Here is a 21644-nt window from a genome sequence, read left to right as displayed (position 1 = left end):
TTGGAGAGTAACTTTGCTTTTTTTTCAGCTTTATTTTACCAATTTTCTACGGAGCCCCTAAAGGGACATGGAGGAAAAAAAAAACTTTTGCGAGATCTCGCAAAAGTATTGCGAGATCTTGCAAACGTTTTGCGAGATCTCGCAAAAGTATTGCGAGATCTCGCAAACGTTTTGCGAGATCTCGCAAAGTAAAACAGATGTCCTGATTCACACTCCTTGCTGGTTAGTGGCGGTATTGCACCACATAGTTGTTTGCCAACCGCCATTAAATAGAAGAAGAAGAAGAAGAAGTAAACAGACACAAAACAATGGAGGCGCAAACAGATCATCCATGGGAGAAGTTTATTCATTTCTATTTTAGTATTGGCCTGACATATAAAGACATCAAATCCGTACTTGGATGTAGACATGGATTCGACATTAGTGAGAGACATTTGAAAAGATTACTCAGGGCGAGGGGACTTTCTCGTCGTAAAGAATACAGTGATCTTGCGGTCCTGGTGGAATTCATCAGTAACGAGCTACAGTTCTCTGGTCAGCTTCATGGGTACCGGTGGATGTACGCAAAGTGCAGAGAGCATGGACTACTCGTTAAGAAGGAGGATGTGAGGTTGGTGCTGAAGGAGCTAGATCCTAGAGGAGTTTCTTTAAGGCAAGCAAGACGCCTAAGACGACGGAGCTACTTTTCGAGAGGGCCTAACTTCATTTGGCACATGGACAGCTATGACAAGCTGAAGCCATATGGCTTTTGTATCAACGGAAGCATTGACGGTTTTTCGAGAAAAATCATCTGGCTTAATGTCTATACCACGAGTAGTGACCCCAAGTTGATTGGGGGTTATTACGTTGATGCAGTCCAACGTTTAGGGGGCTGCCCTAGGATTGTGAGAGGCGATTTAGGGACTGAAAACGGCCATGTTAGAGGCTTTCAGCGGTTCCTCGTCCCGTTTCATCCAGACGGCACTGTTGATAGCTACCTGGAGGGAGCAAGCACCGCCAATCAGAGGATCGGGTGTTGGTGGGGTTTTCTGCGAAACCAGTGCGTGGAGTTCTGGATATCCTTGTTTGCAGACATCAGAGACACTGGATATTTTGACGGCGGGTTTCTGGACAAGGCTATCCTTCAGTTTTGTTGCATGGGACTGATCCAGGTGAGTTTTGTGTTTTGACGTAAATGTGTGTGAGACTGAGGAGAGAGAAAGCTGGAGGGAGCAGGGGAGAGGAGAGAAAGAAAGGCCAATTTTGGATACGTTTTTGAACTATTTTAAGTTTACATGTATGTACAGTTCCTCCTAAATGTATTTTGTGTATTTTTAACAGGATGAACTGGAGGACACTGTCCAAGTTTGGAATGCACACACCATCAGACCATCGAAAAACATCAGTGTCCCCAGTGGTAGACCGAATGTGATGTATGCCTTGCCTCAACTCTATGGGACCAGAGACTTTCTATCCCTTGTTGAAGATGAACATATTCAGTTGTGCAAAGACGAATGTGTTTTTCGGCAGCTGATACCATGTGATCCAGATGTGTATGGACTATGCAACATCTTAATGTCGGAGTCACATCTGACTCTACCAAGAGATCCTTATCAGGCTGTGAACCTGTACAGGCACCAAAGAGAGGCCATCACTGCAGCTATTTAAGTCAGGAATATTTAAAATGCCCTGTAGGGGAACAATTATTCCCAAACCATTTTAATAGCTGATTATTCATTTAAATTATTTTTTGTTAACATTTCACAAAATGTTTTCTATGTCTTAGATGTAAATAACCATCAGTATCAGCCTGTGTGCAGTGACAAATTAATAGTGAAGATACAGTATCTGTGAATAAAGCCACACATTTTAATGTTAGTGTAGCGGAATTCTTTTTTAATTTTTCTGTATGTAAAACATTTACAAACATTTGAAACCCTGAGGTAATGTAAACTTTGCCAAATCTGACTAGTTTGTCAATAAAAAAAAGTTATACAAACATTCAAGGTCACTTCTTGGGCAAATGCACTCACATAAAAAAATACATGTGATAGCATGAAGTTACAGTAGTACATTAGATCAATATGATGGAAACATTGTAATAATTCAGAAGGGCATATTACACAGACAAACTCAGCTTATACATTTTGTAAACAGGAACACTGGATAGGTATCTTCGTATTGAGTTTTAAACTGCTTCTGAATAAGCAACTAACTGGCATGACTTCAAAAGGAACAATCACTAATTCTACCAGTGATTAACAATTCTGTAAATAACAGAATATCACCCTTATATGCTTTTAAGAAAAGAAGTCCAGCATAGAAACTGGGTTAGATTTAAAATAATCAAACAGAAAGCTGCAGTCATTTTCAAAGTATAATTTAAAATATAAAATCTGTTAAAAAATGGAGGTGTATTATTGCACCAGTAAAACAAATAAAGTGCATGCTGAAAAGGAAATGAGACTGCTTATCATGATGTCAGTGCATCAGATGTTTAAATGACAAAACATAAATACATAAATAAATGATTATCAACCATACCATGAGGCCAGTTACTTCTTGGCCTAGTTAAACCTGGTCCCACATTTAAATGATGTCCATTTCTAAGTAATTGCTGGACAGGATATTGTCAAACTCTGTCCGAAATTCTGGGTAAGAACTGTATGTACATGGCACATCAATTGTAGCTCCACAGGTATGAGCAACAGGCCTTCTGTTGAGGCCAGTTTCAGCATTAAAGCTAACCATAATCTTCTCAACACATATAACTGAGGAACCTGTGCAGAAGCGTAGGATTTTCTCAGCTTTTGCTTGATCAGCATTTTTCACATAACGTTGGAGATGGTTTAAGGTTGTTTGTTCTCTTTGAGACAGCACCACCTTATTAGTTTCAAGCAATTGCATTACTCTTTTGCCCGTAGGCTTCTTTAACTCATAAACACTCAACACACTTTCCTTATCTGGTAGTTTAAACCTCACAAGTGACATGGGTGTGGAGAGGCAATCTACAATAAATTTGGGCTCTTGGAGAATTGCTTTGTGTGCCATTAGTTCTATGGCAGGCTTCATGTTGTTCTCTGGAGGTAGGAAATGGGAACCCATCCGTGTGAAAAGGTCAAGCAAGTCCTCTTGATCACTTTCATCCAGTGTTCCCTGAAGAGCCTTCTCAACAGCTGATCTCTCAATGGGAGGGAGGTAGTTGAGAAATGATGACATCAGGATGTCTGTATCAACATGGTCAATTCCATTGATGCATGCTAAAATAAAAGCCATTGATAGCTTTACTGGCATAACACCATGATCTACAAATCCTTTAACCCAAATCCGTCCAACTGCTTGCCATTCAGCCTCAGAAAAATCTGGCCTAAGCCTTGGAACTCGCTCTGTTTCTCCTTCACACTGTTCAAGAAATTGCTCCCAGAAGGCTGTGTACACCTCCCTAGACACTCCGGCATCATCAATAGCTTTTTCGTTGACAAAGTCCATCTTTAAAGTCATATTCATGATGCTGCTGTCAGTAAATACAGGCAAAAGATCATCAACAACCTTTATCCTGCAAACTGAAGCACGCCGTGTGGTCTGGGGACTTCCTGGGTTGCTGTCTGTTGGCATGTGGCTGCTTGAATGAGAGGGCAAATTGAAATTTAGCCCACTGTCCAGCTAGAAGAACAAAACACACAATTAAAAATCAGAATTGTCAAAGAATAAAGCAGAGGCCAAAGTATCCTAAATTTTGGCATGTTTGTTAGAAGGTTACTGATTACCAACTAGGTTATCTATGCGCCTAAGATGTCATAATGTAAAAACAATGTTATTCATGTGAAGATACCTGGCAGTGGAGTCACACCAGAGTATGGTGTTTTCAGACGTCAACTAGAGCGCACCAGAGTTCGGCTAGAGCTAAACTGAGACCATCTCTTCAGGCGGCACTAGTTTATTAAGCATTAGAGTGCAATTGTGCTATCATACTGTGTCAAACTGGACCATATTTAAGTCAATCTAAATTTAGATTGACCTAAAGATCGAGGTGAGAAAAAACACCCTAAGATAAGAATTCCTTTAATATCACAAATTAACAAAATTTGGGTTCTAACAAAGCTTAAAACTACAGCCTATTTCTGTAAAAAATGCTTTATTGGATTTATATCACATTTGTAATTAAAGTGAGAATGCATCAAACATTAGAAGATATTGGGAGATATATTGGAAGATATTAATTTATTTTATTTACTTCTCTGATTTCTTTTTCACCGACGATTTTTATTTCTCCCCACTAGGGGGTTCTGTAGCACCCTCAGCCCCCTGGGGCCTTCATCTCAAGCATATTTTTATGAGACCATGTTACAAACTGCACCCCTTCTCACACTGGTTTCTGTTCAAAATTTGTGATCTCCTACCACAATAATAGTTAACACTGATGACATCAATTTGTTTGAAGTGGTGTGTCTTACCTGGGCAGCTTGCACTGCTTCCTCGTGTATGGACTGCTGCTCATCCAGGTTAAGCAGGCCATCACCTGAAGGGAGTAGAAGCTCTATCACCTGTGTAGGAGCACCACCCAACTCTGTCCTCTGAAGAATACAATAAAAGACAGCAGATACATTAACCCTAAAATCAGATTTATTTTCAAAAAAGTTTTTCATAATTACTTTTGTGCATGAGCATAACTTCCAGTCAACATCAGGAACACTCCAGACAATGTTAAGAAGTCCACTTAGGTTTTAGGATAAAAATGAAAATATTTAACATATTAGAGACATAACAGTACAATAAAGTTATAAGTCAAAGATAAAATTGCTGCACAATTCTAGTAATTAGACGAAAGGACTTAACTGACTCCCAATTTCATTAAATATAAAAATTAGTATTTGTTTTTAATACCCCATCAAACATGTGATATTAAAATTCAAAACATCCATCCATCCAACCATTTTCTGACCCGCTAAATCCTTCATGGGGTCGCTGGGCTCTATCTCCAGCATTCACTGGGTGAGAGGCGGGGGTTCACCCTGGACAGGTCGCCAGTCTGTCGCAGGGCAACACATAGACACAGGACAAACAACCATTCACGCACACACTCACACCTAAGGACAATTTAGAGGAGCCAGTTAACAGTCATGTTTATGGACTGTGGGAGGAAGCCAGAGTACCTGGAGACAACCCATGCATGCACAGGGAGAAAATGCAAACTCCATGCAGAAAGACCCAGGATTGGATTTGAGCCCAGAACCTTCTTGCTGCAAGGCAACAGCGCTACCCACTGTGCAACCCCAAAATGTATATCTTTATTAAGAAATTGTAAACAAAATATTACCTGTGTGTCATCCTCATCAACATGTTTTAAATTGATAACCACCACATCATCGTCCGAATCCCACACAAGTGTATCTGCCTCGTCAAACAAGGGGCCCGGTTCCGGTAAAGTGACGTCACTCGTGTTTTCTCTTCCGTCAATGCTGCTATTTTTTATGTCTGTTGGGGTTGACTGAAAGGGATGTGATGGACCTGGACTTTGTGCTGTCTCATCCTCAGATATTTTCCTTAACCTTTTTGATCTTTGTTGCATCTGAAAACAAATCAAAGACACAGTGCTTTAATTTCTTCAGTAGTAATCAAAAAAATAAATGCTGTGTAACAATACATGTTAAAACACAAAATCTATTAAAGGGGTGGTTGAACATACTGACAAATTGACCTATGTAATAATACTTAGTCATATGAATATGACTATTCCCTTCATTCAGCAGCACCTGACGTTTTTTGAACCATGAAGCAGCTCAGTAAACACAATGGAGGTGAACGCACGTTCCTCAAAACTTAAACACATCATCCAACAACTACAATACTTACCTCACTGTATATATAGATGGACAATTGTAATAAAGTTAGGGACAAGAGTCACTAACTTTATTAGTGACTCTTGTCCCCTTAACATCTGTCCATGTCAGTATCGTTATATTATTTATTACAAATATATGTGCATATACCTGGGCGCTTCCGTCACTATCAGTTGAATATGAACTATCCTGCAGATCTGTGATGACTGACTGAGATCCATCTTCAAACTGACCATTTTCCTCAGATGAGTGATCTTTTGGAGCTCCCTCTTTAGTACAGATGTAAAATCTGAGAAGTTTTAGTTTAGTTTGTTCATACATTTGGCCAACAGTGTGATTAAAGGGAATCTTGTTCCTTTTAAAATCGCAGATGTCAAACGTGAAGTCTTCAGCTCGCCCTTTTGTGGACTGCCCATCAGGAAAAAATAGTTCTTTTCCTAATTCCATGATCTGAGCAACAGTAGCTGTTTTTGCCATTGTAGAATGTCTCGTGCCTCCCCCACTGTTGGTCCGTACTTGACTGTATCCATTAATGCCAAAATGAAGCCATCCAATTTCAACCTTTCTTGAAGCCTTCTCTCCTGCCCTATTTCTTTCTCTGGCCATGGTATTTTGGAGTTCGTCTGGGGTTCCACTCGGTGATCCTCTTGTCTTTGATTTCATTTTGCGTGCCCCTATTTTACATTTCAATCTCTCTAAAAGAGTGTCTTTACTGATGCTTTGGCACTGTGTTTGTTCACAGAAAGATAGCACAGCTACTCTATCACCATATGTGTTTATGTATTTTGACATTTGCTCATCACTCATGATGCGCAACACTGCTTTGTCAACCTGCAAACAGAAGAGAGAAACACTAGTGTCAGTACAGTGCATTGTATCTATTTTGATGAATCAGAAATTTTTTTTATACTTTGCTTATTAAGATGCATCAAGACAATCAGAAATCTAGTTTAGTGCAAATTACATGCCATTTATGTATTCCCATGTATTAACTTATTCAGTGTAGTTGCAGATTGTTCTAGAAAAAGTTTTAAAAGCCCTATAAAATATACTGTGTTAGCATTCGTTCTGACACAAGTCAACTTTTGTGCATTAAATAATTTCATTAATCACTGCAATTAATGCACCATTTAATTTGGAAGATGAGGATTCCTTGATTCAGCATGGAAAAATTAAAAACTTCTGTGGTTGACGTTCTCCATTTCATGGCACAAAAACATTGTGCGTCCAGGTTATCTCAACCTGAAAAAAGCGAAAACCTGACCCTGTGTGAGTTAAGCTATATAACTAAAACTCCACCTATAACCAAGTATCTTATAGACAGGTATAGATTTATCTATGAATTTGCATACACAACCCATTTATGAATGAATGCATTTCATCAATTTATCCTTATGGTTAATCATTTAAAATAAATATTTAATTTGCTAACTTGAATATCAATTATTCAAATTTATTTGAAATGTACTCTACATTAATTAATGTATGTTTCAGAAAGGTAGTCATCCTAATAAAGTAAAAAAAAAAAGTGTCACAGACCTTTATATAGTCGTTAGTTGTTATTTATTTTATAGTTTTACTCTGATGCTTGATAAAATAGTCAAGAAATGCAGATTGGAAAGGATTCCAACTGCTTGCAAGGTGTACTTTGCTAAATAAATTCAATTCGATTAAATTTTATTTATATAGTGCCAATTCATTAAAACATGTCATCTTAAAGGAATAGTACACCCAAAACATGATTAGCCTTCATTTTCTACTCACCCCCATGCTGAACAACACTCTGGAGTACTTTTTTGATATCTCAAATGCATCTGGAGATCTGGGAGGCTTCTTGCTGTCTGCTGACATTCAAATAATGGAGGTCTATGGCGCCCGAGGCAGAAAGGTCCATAAAAGTCCACAAAAAACGTGTCAATATTCCTCCATACTGCTCGTCCAATGTATTCCAAGTTTCCTGAGTGGGTAGCATCCAGAATTTACTCGAAACGAAGTCATTTAGAATGTTTTTAGAGCATAAACAGTAGTGGCTTTGCAGCAATCCCGCATACTGAGCAAGCATGAAGCGACATTACACTGTAAATAAAGCTCACCAGGACAAGCTTTGCTCTTTAAACCACCCGTGCCTGAAAACATGTCGGCTCTATTAATTTCACAAATTTTATACTATGATAAATCACTGGCAAGGAACGTTAACAAGCTGGTAATGACGATACAGGTTTTCGGAAATAAAAATCAACCAGACTTGACAGTCAACAGTATGCTCGACCAGCCAGGGAGTTCAAAGTTACCAGTTTTATCCTCTACTCAAGTTTCATGATATCATGTTAACATTGTTATTAGGCTAGTATGCATTCACTATAATTGCAAGAAAAACAATCATGCATTTCTACAATTCTACGAATAATACCAATATTAGCTAACGATAGCATACTATTCACGAAGCTATTCACTCTACTTTCGTCACGAATGCCTTGTTGCTAAATTTACGTCAGGTTATTTAATGGATTGTTTACTGACCTTGTCTCTCTTCATTCGTGTAATGTCGTCTTTTGGGACTTCTCTAGAAATTAAGAACCTCTCCAAATCGTCCTCCATGGTTGTAGCTGACAGATGGGCGTTTTATCCTTTTCGCTTTGCGCCTCCGCTGTTGTGTGTCTGGTTTACTTCCGGTTCGCCCCCGTATGTTCAATTTCCGGTTTGCCGACGTAGAAAACCTTTTTTTAATCTTTTCAAATGTCTCTCACTAATGTCAAATCCATGTCTGCAGCCGAGTGTGGATTTAATGTCTTTATATGTCAGGCCAATACTAAAATAGAAATGAATAAACTTCTCCGATTGATGGTCTGTTAACTTCTTCTTCTTCTTCTTCTATTTAATGGCGGTTGGCAAACAACTATGTGGTGCAATACCGCCACTAACCAGCAAGGAGTGTGGATCGCAAAACGTTTGCAAGATCTCGCAATACTTTTGCGAGATCTCGCAAAACGTTTGCAAGATCTCGCAATACTTTTGCGAGATCTCGCAAAAGTTTTTTTTTTCCTCCATGTCCCTTTAGGGGCTCCGTAATTTTCTCCTGCTAAAGTTCTTTTCAGATTTTTTTTTCCAACAAAAAAAGTTTAATAAGAAAAAAAATTTCTTCATTTCACTTCATTTTTTTTAATTAAGAAATAAATTTTTTATTATTTATTTTTTAAATAATATTTTCCAGATATTTAACAGAACACTTTCTTCCGTTCTGGGGGCGGAGTTAGGTGCAAAGACGTATTTATTGACGTAAATGTTGCTGCTAGCACGGAGGCTAGCAGCAACATTTTTAGTGATCAATGTAGAAAAAGAAAAAACTAAAATAAAGGTTTAAAACAAAAAGTTAGACAACTAAATGAAAAAAAAAGTAAAAAAAAAAAAAAAGAAAGCAAAGTTACTCTAAAAATAAAATTTTTTTGGTTGCGAAAATTTAAAAAAATTAAATTTCTTGAATAGATTTTTTGTCTGAATTTTGTCCGGAAACGACCCCCAAACAAGATATTGTCTCCAAAGTCTCCAGTAGCAGAAAAAAGTCTCTAGATTTGGCGCTAGGAGCTTTTTAGAAATCAAAGTGCTAGAGGGGTCTGAAAAGTGGCTAAATATAGCGACTAAAGCGCTAAGTTGGCAACACTGCTCTTTGCATGGTTTGTTTTCAAATGGTTTGCTGCTGTCTGTTTGGACCTTTCTGAACATGTGCAGCAAATGGACTGATCCAATATGGTGGACACTGAAGGGGGGGGCTGAGACACACTTAATATTATCAGCGTTCTGATGGCATTTAAATGATTGTTAATCGAAAACATAATTAATGTGCAAAAATAAGGAATAGTTATGTAAAAGGGAGTTTTTGCTCTCCACTGTCGCTACAAGCATGCTTAGTGTGAGGGATTGCTGAAGAGTCAATGAGTCGATGCAATCAGCTGGTTTTCCTTAGATAGAAAACTTTGAATCAATCTCACTGGATGATCTGGTGAACTGGAAAGTGACCTGAGATGACATGATGTGAATTGGGGCTATAGAAATAAACTGAATTTAATTTAATTTTATGGACCCCAGAAAATTGGGGCCCTAGACACCTGCCTAGTTCTGCCTAGTGGTAAATCCGCCAGTGACATTTTTTTTTTATAAAACTCAGTTGAACTGAAGAATTTGGAGCGAATATTTTGTGTAAATGGTTGCTGTAACTAAGTGACCAATGACTCAACCTAAAACGGCCATTTTTGGTGGATTTGTCGGTGATTCTGACCCAGAGTTGGTTCAGAACTTGAATTTTTAAAACCACGTTCGTCTGTTTGTTGTGGGATCTGAGGTCATCATCTGTGTGCAGGTGAAGCATCCTCTGCGGGAGCCTCATGTGGTTCTGCTCGGCCTCCGATCCGGCGAATACGTGGTCCGAGTTCGATGCCGATCCCACAACTATGGCCTGTGGAGTAAATGGAGCTCCACTCTGCACATCAGCATCCCCTTCAGGCGGCCCACAGGTACGACCGGACTTTAATGACTTTTATTTTGATAAGAAATAAACCGGTGGCATCTTAACCATTGATGTGGTTTTGAACCTGAGTTAAGTTTTCTTTTTGGTAAAGTGTTTGTGGGACAATGTCTGCGTGTTTCTCTCTGCAGGGAAAATCCTGGTCCTGGTTCTGGTGGTGGGAGTCGGGCTGGTGGCCCTGCTGGTCATTGCCTTCGGGGTGATTCCTCAGAGCAGGAGGTGAGGAAACCTGCTTTTTTTTTTTTTTTTTTGATATTGTCATGTCATAGTGTTACCACAGAGGGCGCTGTCCCATGGTAACAACACCATGCAGCCCTCAGAAGCTCCTTTCCCACTGAAAATAGCAGGTTAATGCATGTTCATCAAACATGGCCGACCGACTAACCAGCGGTATTTAGCTCCCTTCCCACTGGCAATAAAAGTATTCACTAGATTGCTGATTGCCCGTTTGGTAGTGCGGCCATATTGGTACTCCCTAGTTAGACCGGCCGCAATGTTAACAATCCGGGCGCTACGGCGTCGACCAACGATGATGTTCTCATTTTCAGGGGGACTTAAGACTTTTAAAATAAAGATAAATTCACTTTGACACACACTGGCTGTTTTACTGTATAGCATCAGTAGATTACTGTAATTTATAATAAAAATGCATGCAATACACATATATATAAATTATTTTGTCTACGAACACCCCTCATGGGGAGTTGTGTGGCCCTGCAGGTGAAACAGGCTGTGTGAAAACGTTATATTGAGTAAGTTGCATAAAAAAATATATGAAATACGAGAAACTACATTTTCCCACCACGGGAGTCAGCGATGTCACCAACACTACATTTCCACAGAGCTTCAACTCTTGCAAATATTTGGAATTCAGTTTACTTCATTGTTCTATGCAGCCTAGGTGGAAGTTCAACCGAACAAACCCATAACTCTCCTCAATCTGCCTACGACAGCCAATCAGCTATGAGCCACGCCTCCACGGAAAGCCAATCGGCTTCCAAAGTTCATCTTAAAAGGCCTCCGATCCGCAGCTTGTCTGCAGTGGTTTTGCCGTGTGACTTCCTTTCAGATGACCCCCGTTTCAACCCCCCTCCAGCCCCTCCTCTTCCCAATAGGGAGATGTTCCTCTCCACTGTCGCTTCATGCTTTCTCATCATGGACAGGTTCCCTCAACCTCTGTTATCCAAACTGGACTTCCATCTTCTAACCAGCAGTCTACAGACTGACCAACTCCATCTATCTCCACTCCACCAGTTTCAGTCCTGGGGGGGAAACAGCTCCTGTTAATGCATATCTATCAAAATTCAGCGCTACATATTTCTGCCGAGGTCTGAGCGCCAAAGATTAAAGTAATTGTATCGATAAATTGAACAACTTTATGCAGGAATAGAATAGATGCTTGGTTCACATTAATCTGACCTTTTGCAGAGAACCATGTAAGATTTGGTCTGTATTATCACACAGCCGTATATAGAGTGATATACCAGCCTCGTCCAGCAGGGCGGCGCCTGTGGGTCTGCGTGGATGAGTAGATCGCATGTTGGCCCAGCTCACGCAGTCTCTCAATATAACAGACAGGACATTTTCCTTCATTTACTTCCTATATCAGTATTGATTTCCTGTCCTTTTTCCTTCTTTCCACGTTTTTCTTTCCTTGCTACATTTCTTCTTTCACCTTTTCCTCCTTCGTTTGTTGTGTTATGGTGCCTTCAAGTGTCAGGGCAGTTTTTCTCTACAAAATGGACATTTAAAGACGATGTTCTAAATGCATGACTGACTTTATTGAATCCACATTCAGTCCAGCATCCAAGTAGAAAGGTCACATTGGTACTATTGTGCACTTGAGTTAGCGTGACCTTTAGCCACCGTCTGTGTTTGTGTATGGGTGAGGTGAGTGGGTGCATGGGAATTCGATGCCTGAAGGTGTATATCTGAAAATGGTTGGAAAAGCTGCGATCTCAAGCATCTAATAGGATGAAACGGCCCTAAAATGGTTAATGTTTCAACAGGGTTGCATTAAAAATCATTAAAAGTCATTAAATTCTTATTTTTTTAAATCAAGGCATTAATTAATTGGAATTAAAATGGGGGAAAAAATGTGATTATGGCATTTATGTGGCATTTCAAATGCAACATTTTAAGTTTTTTAGAAACACGTTTATAAAAACAATTTCGCCAGATATATCGCGATATATTTGCGCGGAACTGCTTCTGGTTGATCGCAAAGATGCATGCTTGGAAAAGAATCCCGAGGTGGAGAAAAAGCTAGAGAATGAGGAAAAATGCGCAAATTTCAACAAAAAAAATGGCTGGAAAACGAGGAATTCGGTACATGTTTTTCATTAAATGTTTTATATATATATATATATATATATATATATATATATATATATATATAAATAAGAAATATATTTTTTATTTTGAGAATAAAGTCGTAATATTACGAGAATAAAGCCTTCATACCACAACCGTTTTCAGAAAGAAAGCTTTAAGCTCCGCCCAGCAGATGACGGCCGACCGGCTCCACCAATCAGCAACCAGATTGAACCTGAAGACGGGGCTTCTTGGAAGAGTTGTTATAAAATACAACTTGTTTCTCGTAATTTTTGGACTTTATTCTCTTAATATTATACAAATTTATTCTCGTAATTTTATGTCTATTCTCGTTGTGACCTTTTTCTCGTAATATTACGACTTTATTCTCATAATGTTACGACTTTTTCCCGTGTTATAAGAAAAACAACATCCCTAGCCTGGCCCTGATACTCTATCATATATATATGAGAGTCATGGTTACTTGTTCTTAGCATTATAATTATTTCCAAGAGCATTAAAAGTGGATTAAATGAGTCACTCATTCCTCTCTAAACCCCGTTGAAGCATCTATGCACGCTGCAGATATTAGATGCAGCTTTTCCTGCCATCCCTGATATTCTGGAAGACTCTGAGTTTAGAGAAGAGATCACCATCTTTAAAAAACCAACTGTATGAAATGTGACCTAACACTTTAAATCTGGTTATTTGTTTTTCTCTTTGTGCTTCAAATGTCTTTTTTTTCCCCTCTCTTGTTCAGAATAAAGGATTACTTCTTCCCCCCCATTCCCAAACCACGGATCATCGGGATTGACCCGCTGCTTCTGAAGGTGACATGATGCATTCTGGGAAATGTTTTAGCCTCTTGTGTTTGGAGGGAAATGCTTTCCGATAATATTCCATAAAAAGACACAAAAACGGACATTTTTTAGGATCGAACTGGAACATTTTTTTGTTATTCAATCAAAAGTTCAACCAATATTTTACAGTATTTTTGTTTACTTTTAGGATAAGAAAAAAATATGTTAATAAAGTTTAGTCTCCCCAAACAGAAAATAAAGGAACTGTTTTCTGCTCAGCATGCCAGGTTTTAACCTTCCTTCCTTCCCTCTCCTCTCCGTTTTCCCTCAGAAGGGGAATTTTGAGGAAATCAACCGTCACTTCACCAACTTCCACGGCTACAGACCTCCGAGCTACTCTGTGGAGGTCTGGGACCAGGTGAGCTCTGACGGGATCTACCTGAGCTCCTCCAAGGAGCGCGGCGTCCCGCCGAATGTCCTGGACAGAGATAAAGGAGCACCAGTCACGGTTCAGAATCCGTTTCCCACCCAGAACGCGCCGCTGTACGTCCTCACCCCGCCTCTTCCTCCGTACTGCGCCTCGCCTCCTCAGGCTCCCCCCGCGCTGCAGGACTCTCCGTCTCCGTGGCAATCGCCTGAGATGATTTCTGTTCCAGGGACGGACTACAGCAAGATGGAGCATCCCGGCCCGCCCCCCGCCACCACCTCGGCTCCTCCCCCAGCCAACGCGCCGGTCCAGGATTTCTACACCTGCGTCCAGCTCATGAGGGACAGTGGCGAAGTCCACTTGGTACCATGTTTGCCCTCGGCGTACTGCCAGGAGTTCCCGGTTTTCCCGGGTTTGGATGCAGCCAAGAAGGAGGAGGAGGAGGAGGAGAAGAAGAGGAGGCGGCTGAGCGAGTACCAGGCGGGGAACACCCCGGCGAAAGACGGCGGCGAGAACGAGAGAAGCGAGGCAGCTGACCCTCTGCTTCCCATCGGGGCGGAGGACACGGGCTAAAGAGGCCCCCGACCCGGAATTCAGCTCCAGATCCGACCTGATCCCACCTTTTCCACGCCTCCCAAACAGAATTAAAGATATTCCTCATCTGGCGAGGACTCTAACCCCTGCTGGCCACCATGTTTCCTGTTGACCCTGACGCACTCATGTTTAATCCAAGATTCTGGTTCTGGTCGTCGGAGCTTTTAATAATCCACATTTTCAGAAGGATAAGTCCCAACAGGCAGAAGAAAATGGACTTCCTGACCAGTTTAATGGTGAATTATGGGTAATGTAGTCCATTCCACTAAGAACTTCAGGGTTTTCCAGGCGTTTCTCTCAGGAAACTGAAAGGTTGCTGCCGTTGGAGTCAGGTTTCCCAGAACTGCAAACTTCCTGTAGTTTCTCTCCAATATAACCAGAAGAAACCTCATTTTATTCACGCTTCACCCTCGCTACGCGTCACTCCTTCGTTTATCCATGGGCTGGGATGCGTGAGAGGAATCCAAGCCGACCCAGGAGCTCCGTTTGTCTCATTACCGTCGGCCGTTGTAAACGTGTTCAACACCAGCAGATTCCAGAATAACCAGCGCATGAATCCCAGTTCTGGTTAAAAGGAAGCGTTTGTAAATGCAGTCAAAGCTCCGCCTATCTTTTACGTTCCTGCAGATATAAAAGTCTCATTTCGATGCAGAGCCTCTTTTAACACAACACCTATATTTTTCTAATGAATCATTATCTGTAACAAGTTATAGAAGCATATTTTGTATATTGTGGAGAAGCTAAATGACCGATCTCAGGTAGAGTTTAGTTATTTTTCTGACACAGAAGAAAAAAATAAGATCGGATGGAAATCAGGAGGAATAAAAGCGTTTCAGCTGCTGCTTCATCTGAGCATCTTTTCCCTCCCTGGTTCTGTTTACTGCTGATGTTCAGTCAGAGCAACATACCCGCAGTCAATACCCGTTAAATCCCTTTAATTCTATTCACTCTATTTCTATAACGCCAATTCACATCATGTCATCTCAGGTCACTTACAGTTCACCAGATTGATTCAAAGTTTTCTATCTAAGGAAAACCAGCTGATTGCATCGACTCATTGACTCTTCAGCAATCCCTCACACTAAGCATGCTTGTAGCGACAGTGGAGAGGAAAAACTCCCTTTTTAACAGGAACGTCCAGCATTTAGCTCTGCAGTCTTAATATTTGCATAAATGCTAATCACTTGGTATTTCCATGCAAACAAAGCTTTAAGATCAGCTGATTAACTCTGAGTCTGATCTAATAGATGATGATCTATACACAAATTAAAAAATGTACAATATTCCAGACCAAAATGTTCATCTTAAAATAAATTTCTCCATTTACTTTTCTGTACAGCAGTGGAAAATATTTTATCAGTCAACAGTTCTCATACTTTTTTTTTTTTAAGATAAAAGTTTAACCCTGAATCGGTTTTAATGGCCAAAATTTTAGTCGCAGATAATTATAAACTTTTAAATCCGGTTTATTTATATAGCGATCATCCAGATCATCCAGTCAGGTTGATTCAAAGTTTTCTATCTAAGGAAAACCAGCTGATTGCATCGACTCATTGACTCTTCAGCAATCCCTCACACTAAGCATGCTTGTAGCGACAGTGGAGAGGAAAAACTCCCTTTGAACAGGAAGAAACCTCCAGCAGAACCAGGCTTTAATTTATCCCTTTAGTTTAGTAAATAAAATAAACTTTAAACCACCTCAACAGGCGTGTATCCCTTTAGCCGTGTTCATAAAAACTATTTCATCACTTACTTTCTGCTGTTTTTTGAAGCGTTTGGCGATCTGACCTTAAATTGTTTGTTTTTTTGTACACGACTAAAGGGAAATACGCCCGTCAAGGTTAAAGTCTATTTTTCGTACAAAATGGTGGTATGGTGGTCTGACGGAACACAAGGTCCTTCATTCTGAACAGGACTAGAAGAGATTTTGTTGAATAATGATTGTATTTTCAGAGTTATTTCCTCTAAATGTCGTCTTTTCTCTCTTCATGTCTTTCCCGCGTGCTGTGGAGACACGCACCAAACATTAGTGGTGAACTTTAACATTTTAGAAGGAACGTAAAGGAAGTTGAGTCTGGATTAGGAAGGTAACGACCTGCAGGAACGCCATAATCACAAAATAAACTCCTGACATTCCATCCAGCCGCTGTGACAATCATTACGTCTCTCTCTATCATTTCTCTGCTGCAGTATTCTGGGTTTTTCCTCTCAGTATTTATGGAAATCTGTGCCAAATGTCCCTCCACTGCAAAAACGATCCGGAAATAAGTCAACATTTCTTAAACGAAGTGTATCTAACCTTAATTTGAGTCGATAAATAAGACGATCTGCCGATGGAATGAGTATTTTTTTACTCTTAAAACACAAAAATAAGATAATATGCACTTAAAAAAAGACGTTCCATTGGCAAAGTGTCTAATTTTCCTCCCGAATTCAATAAAAAACATCTAGATTTCGATTTGTTTCCTGTGCACCAAAGCAGAGCTACCGACATTCCTCCAATCGGAAACCGAAAAGCTTATGAAGGAACAGCGGAAACCATTTTCCCGTCTCTGTATTTTATCTCTGCTGTCTGGAAGTCGTCCTCGTCTCTCTCTCTCTTTGTGCCTTTTCTCTCTCGGAACGGAGTTTCTTGCCACTCTTACTCCTCTGTGGACGTCTGATGGCTGAACGTCTGCCTTTTGGGCTCGTTACGCTGCAAAAGTGATCTATAAACAAGTGAAAATGTGTTAAATTAAGTGTATTTACCGTAAATATGAGCAGGAAAAAAGACGATCTGCCAATGGAATCAGTATTTTTACCACTAAAAAATAAGATAATTAGATAAAATGCACTTGAAATAAGACAAAGTAATAGTACTTTCTTGTTTTAAATGTAAATTTTCTTCTTCCATTGGCAAAATGTCTCTTTTATCTCCTCAATTCAAGAAAAAAATGACTTAATTGAAGTAAAAATGACAATTTTTTGCAGAGCGGAGGAAAGAAGGTCGCTGATTCGGTGAACTTCTGCCCTCGGCTATTGAAATCACTTCGTATGTGATGCAGTGAAAGATGGAGAAGGTTCTGCTTTGTTTTCAAATGTTATTGACTGATTGTATGTCAAATGGTGACTTTTGGTGCCAATAAAGAAATTGTGACTTTTATAACCTTGAGAGTAAAAAAAAAAAAAAAAAAATGTTCAGACAAAAAGCAAACTTTAAAGGAAAAGTCCGGTTAGCAAGAAATGATCAATGGATCATTATTTATGCCTAAAACTAATATGTTTGCGGTGATTTGATTAATTTAGCGTTAATCCGTAAAAAAAATTATTTTCTTTGAGATCACTGAGTCTGGGAGCGGCCATCTTTGCCCAAATATAGTAGCCCCTCCCTCCTGCCATCTTCCAGCAGTGACGTCACGGTGCGGTAAGCCTAGCGCCATTCTCCCCGCTTTCCAAGCTAAATCAATGGGAACTACTAGACACATCTGCAATCAACAACAATTATTGAAGATTTCCAGAGGACTTCACCATCGAAATTCTCCAGAGCTATAGTGAAACTGACAATGCCCACGTGCATGGCAGCTGGATGCTGGAATACATCGGGTAAAAGTGGAAATAAAAGAGTTATTCCACCTTTCTGGTTCCTGATCCTCCACGGACGGGTTGGTCGTTGGATCGCCAACTTGAAGAGGGAGGATTTGCCATCGAACTTCTGGCAAGAGAAAAAACCCGTAATATGTAGCCAACATTTGGAAGAAGAATGTTTTCAAGATGACTTGGATAATAGCGCGTTGTGACAAACACCAGATACAGCACTGGGACTTGATCAACAGCCGATACCGCACCGTGACAATGTCACTAACCAGTAGGTGGCAGTAGTGTTCTTTGACAAACATGGATGCCTCCAGTAAAGCGCATTCACATGAAAATGACTCTGAATTAAAAACACTGATCATTTATTGAACAGGATGGAATCATTTCAGATTTAAAGAACTTTCAGAAGTTTTTATTCTGAATGTGACCAAACTTTTCCTTTAAACGAGCTGCACCTGAGTCTGATCCTGAAATAAAAACGGCTGCTTTTCTCTTCATGTAAAGTTGATTTCTGTGGTTTGTGAGATGAAGGTCTGTTTTCAGGGTTTTCTCTGTAGGTTTGTGTCATAACGGATGTTTCATCGACTCAAAGCGCTTTTCCATCCCAGTGAATAAAGTCTGCTTATACTCACCTGGTCTCGGCTTTGTTTGCAGCGCGGTGGAGGGATATCTGGGGGGAAAAAAAGGACATCTTCAAGGATGACGGATAATGAAACGGAACAAATATCTAACTTTTAATAACTTGCATGAGTGAGAAGACTGCTGGTTGCTATGGTGATTCATACCTTCTGTGGGAAAAGCAGTGGAGGGAGAGTCCATGCATGAAAGCTGCCACCCGTGTATATATATATAAACTTTATTCTCTTATGACCTCTGTGATTAAGGTTAAAGAAATAAGTGAAATAGAGCTTCTGGTTTGACGATTCATAACGTCATTGAAGGAGAGGGTCTTTCATTTAGCATAGTTGGAAACACGCTCTGCAAAAACGCTCTAAAACACAGTAAAAATGTCTTCAAACAAGTTTTTTTTACTTTGAGTAGGATCATAAAATGATTTGTCAGTGGAATCTGCATTTTTACCCTTTAAATGAGATAAATTAGAAATAATGCACTTGAAATAAGAGACTGCAGTCTCTTTTTTTTCTTATAAATGTAAAAAGTCCTGTTCCATTGGTAAAGTGTCTCACTTACCTGCTCAATTCAACAAGAGATGCACTTGTTTAAAACAAAAAATTAACTTAGATTTTTTGCAGTGCAAAGAAAAACAACTAAAAATAAGCAGAAAATGTCTTAAATTAAATGTCTTTACCATTAATCCGAGTAGGTAAATAATATGATTTGCTAATGGAATGAGTATTTTTACTCTTAAAATAACATATTTAGATAAAATGTGCTTGAAATAAGACAATGCAATTGTGTTTCCTTATTTTAAATGTAAATCACCTCGTTCCATTCACACAAAAAAATAATGTATCTGTTTTTTGCATTTACTTAATCATATTTAGTTACTTTAACAATATTGTTTTATGTCCTACCCTGCTAACATTTTGCTGACATCAGTGTTGGCAAAATGTCTCTTTTACCTCCTCAATTCAAGAACAAATGCACTTATTTTAAGAAATCTTATCTTATTTAGATAAATTTTTTTTGTAGTGCAGATGTTTAAAATGGACATAGAGTTTAAACTGCAGCCATAAAAAAGATTTGATTTAAAGAAAGAGCATAACTCAGATGTAAACCTATGAATTAAAATGCTAAATTTTGAATCTAAATTTAGTTTATTTGAGTCAAATAAATGAATTTATCTGCATTGGATTTTGTGTAAATGCAAATACTGATCTAATAACCTGCTTTTTACTGGTTACCATGGCGACGCTCCAAAGCAGCAGCCAAGAACAGCTCCTCTTGACAACTTCTTAAAATATGCTGCTTAAAACTTTAAAAACTAGACTTCAAACCTGCATTTTATTTTATTAATGTTTTCAAGGCTGCACTTTAAAAAATGAAATTTTCTAGAGCTGTTTTAAATGAAATTTCTTTTTTTTTACATTCGTGTTTACAAAATGACAAAATGAATCAAAGTCTAATATTTAGTAAACATGTTCTCAAAATTTGATTATTGTCTTTAATCTGAGCAGGTAAATAAGATCTACCAACAAAGTTTGTAATTTTGGCCTTAAAAAAATATATTTAGACACGTTAAACTTGGATTAAGATGTTTCTTCTTAAAGAAAACTTTAAAACTGTCTTACCTGCTCAGGAAATTCACTTATTTTGAGAAAAACTACAATTTTTTTTTAAATAAAATACAACTATTTCAACCTAGAGAGACTCAGAGAAAAGCTGCAATTAATTGCAGGAAATACATTCTTTGGCGCTCAGGCCCAGGCAGAAGACTTTGGTGCTGTGAATCGACATTCGTTTTGATGAGTAACTAAGAAAAAGGATTAGAGTAGTTTTCCCCTCCGGGGGTCTGAGGGAGGAGGAGGTGGGTGAAAGTTAATTGGCATGTGGGAGGGAAACGTGGCTACCGGCTGAAGCTGATTGGCTTCGGAGGAGGCGCGGTCTTACCATCGATTGGCTGGAACCTGAGCGTGGAACATCGGCAGGTTCTCCAGGTGACGCTGAGAAAAGTCTTCCAGATAAAATATTTGCTTTAGCTTTATTCTAATGGGATGCAGTAGAAGAGATAAATCCTTGTTTTTGTTTATTTTATTTTACAGGCAATTATCAAATTAAATAAATAATTAAATTGGTCAAATTTACGACTGTTAGGTGAATTACAGGGAAATATCAACAGAAATGCCATCATTTATATCATTATTTCATTCCAGATTCTTATTTTTACTTTTGAACCACTGACACGTTAAATATATTACTTTAGGTAAATAAAGCATGATTATTATGGGTCTATAGAGAGATTTAATATTTTATTTAATTTTATAATGATGCTAAAGAGGCGAATTCTACCAAGTGGTGCCCGACTTTACACAAGTGAATGTGATTGGTCGATTATCAAGGGGGCGGGATTCTTGTGGTGGACGGTTCGCAAGCAAGTTTGGTTGTGGCCGGTTTGTCGGAAGCATCTTGCTAGCCAGTTAGCATCTTAGTGCTAGCAGGTTCCCAATGGGAAATTCCATTGGGACCAAGTAGCACTAAATTGGTGACTTAGAAATGACGCTGTCAAGGAACGCTATGGACAGCGGAAACATGCAAGAGGAGGAGAGTTTAGTGTCGGAGGTCGTGGATGAGTCTCCTCCGTCATCCATTTTTTATTTAGAGGAGGAAAGCGGGGACGAAGATGCTGTGGAAGAGGACGCCAGGGCGGCAGAAGCTTGGTTTGGTGTAGAAGGCTTCCAGCCGTACATGTTTGAGCCCTTGCCTCGCAACGCTGCCAGTTCTGTTAGCTCTACGCCTGCCGAAGACACAGACGTCCATCCCCGTGAACACTGGGACGCAACTCAATGGGAAAGGAAAGGATTCTGATTTCAACCGTTGCGTATATTAGCTGCGACAGATGAATCAAGATGCTATGACCGAAAAAATTTGATTGACAGATGACCGTTGATATATGATTGGTTGAATTAGGTGTTCAGGCT

At 39.4% G+C, this 21644-nt stretch overlaps 3 protein-coding genes across 4 annotated transcripts in view; 2 read left to right on the top strand and 1 right to left on the bottom strand.

Annotated features, from left to right (window-relative positions):
• The window catches only part of LOC119794644 (prolactin receptor-like), a 77439-nt gene extending 61376 nt beyond the window's left edge, over positions 1-16063 (top strand). For both annotated transcript variants that reach the window (XM_038302276.1, XM_038302277.1), the window contains exons 6-9: positions 10174-10327; positions 10470-10557; positions 13412-13481; positions 13783-16063. In XM_038302276.1, the coding sequence (XP_038158204.1) occupies positions 10174-10327; positions 10470-10557; positions 13412-13481; positions 13783-14451 (981 nt within the window). In that variant the 3' untranslated portion in view covers positions 14452-16063. The remainder of the gene's footprint in view (positions 1-10173; positions 10328-10469; positions 10558-13411; positions 13482-13782) is intronic.
• LOC119794645 lies at positions 135-1984 on the top strand. The gene is made up of 2 exons (XM_038302278.1): positions 135-1151; positions 1321-1984. Exons 1-2 carry the CDS (start codon positions 309-311, stop codon positions 1645-1647), a joined length of 1170 nt encoding a protein of 389 aa, XP_038158206.1. The 5' UTR covers positions 135-308; the 3' UTR covers positions 1648-1984.
• Positions 1861-8619, bottom strand: LOC119794643. Its single transcript, XM_038302275.1, has 5 exons — positions 8340-8619; positions 5970-6650; positions 5297-5548; positions 4434-4553; positions 1861-3642 (listed from the first exon to the last, which is right to left on the bottom strand). Exons 1-5 carry the CDS (start codon positions 8415-8417, stop codon positions 2569-2571), a joined length of 2205 nt encoding a protein of 734 aa, XP_038158203.1. The 5' UTR covers positions 8418-8619; the 3' UTR covers positions 1861-2568.
• Positions 16064-21644: the final 5581 nt, after the last annotated feature.

This window comes from Cyprinodon tularosa, unplaced genomic scaffold, assembly GCF_016077235.1.
Source record: "Cyprinodon tularosa strain WSP-4 unplaced genomic scaffold, ASM1607723v1 ctg486, whole genome shotgun sequence".
Classification (NCBI taxonomy): Eukaryota; Metazoa; Chordata; class Actinopteri; order Cyprinodontiformes; family Cyprinodontidae; genus Cyprinodon; species Cyprinodon tularosa.
The sequence above is the reverse complement of the archived record's forward strand: the minus strand, read 5'-3'. Positions and strand labels throughout refer to the sequence as shown.

What these genes read in the sequence shown, in the direction of transcription:
- LOC119794645 (XM_038302278.1), top strand. Translation starts at nt 309, where the DNA reads ATGGAGGCGCAAACAGATCATCCATGGGAGAAGTTTATTCATTTCTAT. An exon ending in GTTGCATGGGACTGATCCAG is followed by an intron (nt 1,152 to 1,320) that starts GTGAGTTTTGTG and finishes TATTTTTAACAG; the next exon opens with GATGAACTGGAGGACACTGT.
- LOC119794643 (XM_038302275.1), bottom strand. Translation starts at nt 8,417, where the DNA reads ATGGAGGACGATTTGGAGAGGTTCTTAATTTCTAGAGAAGTCCCAAAA. An exon ending in CACGAATGAAGAGAGACAAG is followed by an intron (nt 6,651 to 8,339) that starts GTCAGTAAACAA and finishes TTCTGTTTGCAG; the next exon opens with GTTGACAAAGCAGTGTTGCG. An exon ending in AAGCAGTGCAAGCTGCCCAG is followed by an intron (nt 3,643 to 4,433) that starts GTAAGACACACC and finishes TTGTTCTTCTAG; the next exon opens with CTGGACAGTGGGCTAAATTT.